The 8,792-nt window shown below is 43.8% G+C and overlaps 1 protein-coding gene across 1 annotated transcript; it reads right to left on the reverse strand.

Moving 5' to 3' along the window:
* On the reverse strand, positions 1-8,347 carry LOC127339208 (LEAF RUST 10 DISEASE-RESISTANCE LOCUS RECEPTOR-LIKE PROTEIN KINASE-like 1.2). Its single transcript, XM_051365085.1, has 2 exons — positions 7,549-8,347; positions 1-86 (listed from the first exon to the last, which is right to left on the reverse strand). The coding sequence occupies exons 1-2, from the start codon at positions 8,345-8,347 to the stop codon at positions 1-3; spliced, it is 885 nt and encodes a 294-aa protein (XP_051221045.1).
* Between the last annotated feature and the right edge of the window lie 445 nt (positions 8,348-8,792).

Genomic DNA, 8,792 nt, shown 5'->3' on the forward strand with positions numbered 1-8,792 from the left:
TCATAAACTAGAATACATGACAGAATACTTCCTCCAGCACATATCCCCATAGTAGGCAGTGGTCTGGATATCAGGATCATTTGGACCTGAGAGCCAAATTGAATATCTAAACGAATATGAAAGTAGAGTTTGAAACTATAGAACTAATTAAATGGCACAACTAATTAGCAAGTCTGTTTGTAAGAGAAAACTAATGAACATGTCTAAGGCTATGATGTCTGACCAACCATTCCCCTTTGACTTGACCATGACATGCCACGTAGTGGTCTGTTTAGCCTTTCATCCTACCGTGCATTGCTTTTTGTAAAAGAAAAATAGTAGTATATCAAGACAAGATGGGGTCTTCTCTTTCATTTCATTTCATGTGAACCGGCTTTGATATTATTATTTTGCACAAATTGATCATGTGATGCAAGTGAAAAGCTTGTGATTTTTTTGATAAAGATAAGGCAAAGACATGGATTATTTTCTAGGTAGAACTACCTTAGACCAACTGCAAAATCCATAAAATTGCCAAAACTCGTAAAACTCCGATGGATATACGGTTTTAAGTCGGTTTCCTCCGGCGATCATACACCGGATTCTTCACTCGGCCCGTAAACAATGTACATGGGCACGTGTAATCTAACACGTACACGGTATATATAGCTTTTAATGCGGAAGATATTGGCTCAAACCCTATTTCCTCGCCGCTGCATCCACCATTCCGCCACATCCGCTACTCCTCTCCAACGAATGATTCCATCACATCTTCCTCGAGTCCAACGCAGCTACCGCTCGGTGATGTTGCACGACGACTCTTCTGGATGGAGGGGGTGTGGGGTGTGCAATCGGACAGAAGCCGGAGGCGCTACTCTGCGAAGCAGCGAAAGCTCGTGCCTCACCTCGGGCCGACGAGCACGCGGCGTGGAGGCGCTTCGAGAATGCGAAGAAGCGCCCCGTGAAGAAGTGGACGAATCGTTGCTTAACACCACCGTTGTTGCTCTACGCATTTGCATTCACCACAGAGGCGAGGTTGTCTAACTCGTTGCGCCGCCACCTTCGGTAGCCCACCCCTTCTAGGAGCTCACCCACGTCTCGGCGAAGGAGGTGGAAGAGGCGCGGCAGCTCGAGGAGGAGGACAAGCGTTGGGCCCGTACCAGGTTCGCTCCTACGAGGCGTTCCAGCGGAAGGCCGCCGTCCGTCTACTTGGTATCCCTGGGCCAATTTTTGGTCCAATAAGTCAGCGGTGGCGTAGATATTAGGTACACCATGTAGTTGTTCAATAGTGACACATACTACCCCATTTAGTGGAGCTTTTACCAAAACATCCCATTTAGGAGACTTTAAACAAAAATATGTAAATATTGGAGGGCCTCGTGCATGGATGATTATGTACAAACTTCATTAATCCATATGTTCCATTTCTCACTATCGTCTTATTATTTTTAGACCATAATCATCCCCTAACACCTTGCCTAGTGGACACACATCAGAAAACTAGGGTCCAAAACATTTAAAATGGGAAATTTGCACTCCATTCAGTGGGTAATTAGTGTCACAAATACATAATTAGAGGGTAAAAAGTGGAATTCACTCTTATTTATAAAAACTCAAAGTGAAGGTCTTCTTAATTATCAAATTAGTTCATAGATCATCCACTAATTGGCACAACTTTTAAAAATACCTCTCAAGATCAAAAAATTTATGTGGTTTCTTAACAATAAAGTTCTGCTCACAAAAGATAATTTGGTGAAATGGAATTGGCATGGATGCACTAAATGTTGTTTTTGTAATGAGCCAGAAACCATAAATCACTTATTCTTATCATGCCCATTTGCCAAAATTGTTTGGCGAATGATTTATTTTACTTTTGGTATACACCCACCTGCAAATATTACTAATATGTTTGGTAATTGGCTTAATGGGGTTCATAAATTGGATAAGAATAGAATACGGATTGGCATATCTGCTGTATGCTGGTCTATTTGGACAAACCGGAATGACATAATTTTTAACAGACAAAAGGGAACTAATTTTTTGCAGGTTATTCGGCGTGCGGCGTACTGGATTCAACAATGGGCTTTCCTTCTTCCGGAGGATCAGCGGGAGACTATGGATATTGGGTGCAACCGTCTGCTGACGGTTACTCAGGACTTCTTTTTCCAGGCTACTGGGTGGCGACACACTAGTAGGATATAAAATGGATAATTCTGTGTTTTTATTCATTTTCCGATGGTTGATACTTGTCTCAACCATCTCTGATCCGTGATGTAAACTTCTGAATATTTTTGAACCTTTCAAATAAATGAAAAGCCGTGTGCATCATATTGATGCAGAGGCTGGGCAATGCCCCATTTCGAAAAAAAACTAATTGGCACAACTAATTAGAAGATATTTCCGTGGGAAAACTAGAAGGGGTGATGGATCAGAACTGGGTCGGGATACCTGGTTTTACCGCACATTTGTTGCCAGTAAACATGTGTAATACTATTATCCTTCACTCTGTGGGACGTATGCATCGTTTTGATGCAGAGACAAGGGCTTTGTCTTCATTTAAAAAAAACTTAGGTGACTGGCTTTCACTCGTTTTAGAAGCAATATTATCCACTAATAAATCATGATTTTCTTCTGAGGTGACTACTGAATAAATCAATGAATGGACGTTTCGAGAGTTCAGACGTAGCTGTCTTGTGCCCGTTCTCTTCCAAGAAGGTGTCTTTATATTCGCAATTAATTACACGCTGACTTCGGTGGTCAGAACGATGCGTATGTTATTCTACAGTTTTAGAATTTCACACACTACTCATTTCGGCTGCTATGTACCCATGCTAATTTATACAGATTTTCCAATCAATCGATGACACTAGACCATTCGATCTAATCATGTTTATCACCAATTATTCTTGGTGAACCTGCGACCGAAAGAAGGACCGCGAGATAGTGATTGTGGTGTGTACATAGTATGCAAGCTGGACGGGCTGCAGACATTAGCACATTAAATATGTAGTGTTAATTTTATACTAGTTGTGAAGAGTTAATTATTCTGCCGTTGGCGGCCTACCTTTATTCAGGATATCTTCTGAGTGTGCGTGTGTGTTATGTTTCTTGATATTTCTTGCCTCTTCCTTTTATTAACACATTGTTAGAAGCTTTGTCTCATGATTTTTTTGGGTAGTACTTTTAGGTTCAGGTGCATCTTGCATATATAATTCAGTGACTTGGGTTTTTCTATGGTTTAATGAGCCTAATGCTTTTGCAAATAATTTATAAATGATTTTTCAAAAGAAGTAATTAGACCATAAAAAACTTATTGATTTAAGAAAAAAGTCCACTTTTGGTCCTTGAATTATAGTGGAAGTTCACTTTTGGTCCTAGAACTTTTGTTTGGTTGAAAACGGCCCTTAAACTCTAAGAATGGTTCACTTTTAATCCTTACCTCGGTTGAGCTAGGCAATTATCTGCCACGGGTGAAAGAAGACTCAAGGCGACACTGCATGAGCACAGAGGCATGACGATGTTGATAGGCAAAGCAAGCATGCCTTCAAGTGAATTGGGAGAGAGAGAGAGAGGGAGAGAGAGAGAGTGTGTGTGTGATATATCGAGCGAGAGACTGGTTCGGGGCACAAGGGTTTCTATTTTTTCATTAAGATGTTGATTTCGGCATCTCAACTAGCTTGGGCTTGGTCTAGTTTAAAAACAATTTGGTTGGTTGACTGTCTCTTCTTTCCATATCAGCGATTTTCTCAATTAAACCAAAAAAGGATGAAAAGTGAACTATTTCGAGAGTTCAAGGACCGTTCTAACCAAAGATAAATTTTAGGACGAAAAATGAACTTCCTTAAAAGTTCAAGGACGAGAAGTGGACTTTCTTCTTGATTTAAGTAGATTGTGGAATAAATTCTGAGGTCACGATGAAGCCACGGCCGTTTCTTTTTGTATATGTTTTCCTCCTCGGCTAGCCGCCTCTCATAGTTTCTTTTGCTCAAAGCATATCCACACCGTCTTACTTCTACCGCTTGTAGCCTTCCACCTCTGCCACCGTCGTCGATGTCATATGTTGGCCTATCACACTTATTTTCTTGCTGCACATCTAAAGCCTTCGCAGGTGTCAAAATGGTGAACAAATGGGGGCGGGGGGGGGGTGGGGGCACTCCGTCATCCATTGGAAGGACGTCTCCCGGCCTGTGAAGATTGGTAGTCCCGGTATGCTCACCCTTCAGCGTTTTGCCCATGTTCTCCGTCTCAGGTGGCCTAAGTAAAAATGGTTGGATCATGCCGTGGTCCGTCTCCAAGCTTCCATGTGATGCAACAAATAGCAATGTTTTGCCATTCCCTCAAGATGACCATTGAAGACGAGAATAAGGATATTTGTTTGGATGATAACTGGTTGGCAAGGGGTGCATGCCCATACAGGATCGCTTCCCACAAGAACCACTCAATATGTAGGAGTTTGTCAACAAAAAATACAACCATCTATGTCTCATGTTTGAAGCACCGCGGGAACAACTTCACAGATTCATTAATGTTGACTTTGCCAATGTTAACCTTGGCTCTAGATGGACGACGAAGTCTACTCAACGTGTGTTCAGCTTAAAAATCCTGGCTCCTCTTATCCTTCCCTAGTTTCTCTACTCCTGATATTCCTTGTGTGTACGTCGACTATAAATGCACCATGTCTTGGGTTGTCCTCCATGGCAGGATTCAAACACTGATAGGCTAGGGCTAGGGGTTGGCCCTACCTCGCAAGAATTCCCACGACTGATAGGCTAGCGGCTGGCCCCATGACCCATCTTTCCAACTATCTCTTTGTGCACTGGAGACGGGCACCCATCTTTGAAAATACTCTCCCTTCACCTCGTAGGTGTAGAAGTTGGTGCACGCCTAGTATGTGGACACTTTCACTAAGGCCCTTTCGTCAGTGGTCCACTCTTCCTTCCAAAGTTTGTGTAGCCATGATCGTCGGGGTTGACAAGAAATTGAAATGTAATCGTAGAAGACAACTTATGTACGTCATTTGGAACCGTCCGGAAGGAGAAGAGGCAAAAAAAATATTATGTAATGGCCCGTGAAGTGGTTCCTCTACTGCCCGCATATCAATGGATATCTACGGCTTCTGGATGTTATCGACCTAAGATGGTTGCTCAAGGTATCTACAACCAGGCTGGATGGTCGCATACTAGGCGATTTCAATATGGATAGATACTATATGGATATTTTTTTAGATGGTTAATTCATGTATCGACTCTGTGTGACCCGCGATAAACTACAGTTTGAAACCATAGAATAAAAAAGTTTTGTTCATCATATGATGTAGAGGCCGGGGTGCTTATCCCCATTAAAAAAATTGAAAAGGGCATTCCTATCGGCTGCTTTAAAAATGAAAGAACTGTAAACATCATGAGAAAGATTAACTAGTGCATGCGCATGACCGAGCCTAAGATATCTCCCCCCCCCCCCCCTTCATTGTATGATTTTTTATTTATGAAACTCTAAATGGTTTGATTTTTTTGAAAGAAATTAACTTTTTGAAATTCTGATTTTTTCCTTTTTCAAGCTAAAGTTTTTGCTGAAAGATTTAACCATTTTGAGCAATGAGGTTTATAAATTTTGAATCCAAAAGTTTTAAAACCCTGATAGTTGATACTAGAATTTCGGAAACTTGACAGAAAATGCAAAAGGAATTGATGTGCAAAAAATAAATAATTAATCTTGTCTGTAAGTGATAGATGACAACCATTTCCGTGATTTTTTTGATAATGAACGCTTTTATTACTCAAAACCACTGTTCAAAAAATCGTCCGATTCAACGATTAATCGCCCGATTAATCCCTATTCAGTGGTCACCGATTAGCCGATAAATTCATTTATCGTCCGATTAACTCATTTATCGCCCGATTAATCGTCCGATTTGCCTATTAATCGCTAATCGTCAGCCGACCGAGTTGAACCCGATAAGCGATTTTCTCAACATTGCTCAAAACAAGCAATTATTTCTCATGATGTTTACAGTTCTTCCATTTTTAAGCAGAAAGAATTAATCTGCATAACTATGATGCACACAGCCGTCCAAGTCTGATAGTCCACAAGTTCTAAAACGATAAAATGGTGTTGTACATATCAACCATTTCTGTGAATGGACACAAATAAGATATGCCCGTGCTTTTTGATATTTGGACTCTCAAGTGACATGTACATCCCACTTCCGCCTATGATGACCGGCCATTGCTTTGACGATCAAGATGGATTTATCTCTGCTCTTTGATATGTGCGACGTTGTGAGTTTTCAGTTTGTGTGACTAGATTTCCTCGTACAAGTAAATGAGTGTGAGTTTAGTCCTACATTGATCGTGGGAGGAGACCGAAAGATATTTATAAGGCTAAGGGTGTCCTTCCTAACAGGCTAGTCATTTTGGAAATGGCCCAAAGCCTGATATAAGTTTGCATGGTCTCTTATTGTGCTAAGTTAGTGGGTCGAGATGTTCGTGTACGAACCCAACAACTGTAACAATTGGTATCAGAGTCAGATAGCCGAATGCAAATCGCATGTATACTCAAGGTATGGTGGTGGGTTGAAAATGATGTGTTAAATGAGCTCAACGTGACCAATGTGTGGGAGATATTTGTTGGGTTTAGTTCCACATTAGGTTGAAGAAGAGTGCGAGCGATTTATAAGGGTAAAGACGTTCCCCTGACATGATAGTCTTTTGGGATGATCCAAATCCTGATGTAAACCCCTATGATCTCGGTTAAAATGAGTAGGTGGGCCAATAACTGCAGCTATAAGTAAGCGATTTATCCACCAGTAGCACATGAATATTCTTTTCCTTTGGAGCAATGGGTGTACCTGTGGATATTTCACACGTACGTAGCTATCTTTCCTTGCACTATTTTTTTTTTGTTTTTGAAGGGCCTTCAACCGAACTTCATTAAAATAAAAAAGGAGGTTTTATAAAGAGCCAACAGTGTGGTCGAAATCGGCTAAGGTAGCCGAGAGCAAAAAAGCCCAAAAACAACAGAGAAACAACCTAGACTGCCCAAGGACACTAGAAGAGGATTTAAAGGGTCAAAATACAGCCGGCTGCCCTCCTGGGCACTGATGTCCTCCAAATTCAGTTCAAAGACATGATCATCTCCATTGTACTCCCGCTGAAAAATACATCTCTCCTTTCATAACCTCCAGTGCACTAGTATGGAGATAGTGTCAAAATCGCGCCTTAGATTTTAGGTGCCTTATATGACCATTTGTTTTTTAGATAAAATTCTTTCTCTATCCACAAAATAATTTATATTTAAGTTTAGATAAATGTAAGATATTTATTTAGTGATGGAAGAAGTGTGTTAATTAGCATCTAGGCGCTGACTTTTCTGGTCAAAGTGATGGGCGCATGATTCCATACGTTACTCTAAAATTTCACCATTTTCATGCTACAGTACTGATTTCGGCTCCTACACACGTTTGCTACTAATTAATCGCTGCTTTGGCCAATCGATTGTGAGCACGAGGAATGGTCAAAACAAAATGTATAGTACGAAGTGGCAGAAGTAATGTCAGTGAGAGCAACTCACCGCACGTCGCCGGCTGCACGCTGCCGCCGGGGCACAGGCACCCGAACGCGTTGGCGCCGTCCTCGTACCGGCACCGGCCGCCGGTGGCGTTGCACGCCGCGCAGTCGCCCGGCACCGTCCACTCCAGCATGAACCCGCGCCCGACGATCCCCGGGTAGTCATCCCACGTCCTCAGCTCCGATCCGGGCAGCACCGGCACGACCGTGTGGCTGCACCCTGCCGGCTCCGCTGGCGGCGCTGGCGGCGCAGCCGGTGCAATCCCGCCGTCTCCAGGCTGGTACCTCCGTCCGGCGTACACGGACCACGTGCCAGCGCCGGGGCAGTCGAGCCGGAGCGCCTCTGCTGGCGGCGGCGGCGCGCGTGTGCAGTTGGCGCGGAAGAAGAGCTCCCAGTTGGCCGCGCTGACGGCGAGCTGCGAGAGCGCGAGGCTGGTGGACACGTTGAACCGCATGGCGCGGCAGGCGCCGCCTGAGGCGAGGCGGGCGTGGAAGGCCACGACAGTGCGGTCGCCGTAGCGGATGTCGATGAGGCGGAGGTAGGAGCCGCTGAGGGTGGGCGGCGTGGCGCCTGTAGGGTCGTCGCTGCACGTGACGCCGAACGTCGGGAAGCCGCAGCTGGACGTGTGGCGGCCGATCAGCCAGAACGGGTACTTGATGGTCAGGTTGCCGCACGCCGCCGGCGCGCAGCTCTCGTCGTCGGGCGGCTGCGGCTGCGCGGGCGAGGCGCCGGTGAGGATAAGCAGAGCCATGAACAGTAGCAGTGGACGTAGACGTAGCTCGGCGGGAGCGTGCGACTGCATTTTGTTTGATGTTGGAGCAAATGGCGAAAGGAAGAATCCTATAACTTGTGGTAGTATCTTTAAGATTGGAAAATTGGGTTGCGGCCGAAGAGAGGAGCCGACTTGTGTGACATTGGGGCGCTTGATGACGGAGGGAACAGAGTCTGGTCAGCAGTCCAATGTTGGAACTTCAGAAGATCGTTTTTGATAGATTCTCACATGGTATAATTTTCCAATTTTCTGGGATGACTTTGATGTATGCCCGCCAATCCGGGAGAGGATCAGATGCATAGTACTGTAGTTTTTTTTCTTTTCTGATGCATACGTACAGTTGACAAGATTTATGGTGGACTGAAGTGCCGGAAACCACAAGTGTAGCTCGAGCTACATGTAGCTTGTTTTTTCGAAAATATCGTAAAATAACATTTTAAAAATAAAAAATCTGAAAATAAATTTTGATGTCAAT

Source organism: Lolium perenne, chromosome 3 (assembly GCF_019359855.2).
Source record: "Lolium perenne isolate Kyuss_39 chromosome 3, Kyuss_2.0, whole genome shotgun sequence".
NCBI classification, from domain to species: Eukaryota; Viridiplantae; Streptophyta; class Magnoliopsida; order Poales; family Poaceae; genus Lolium; species Lolium perenne.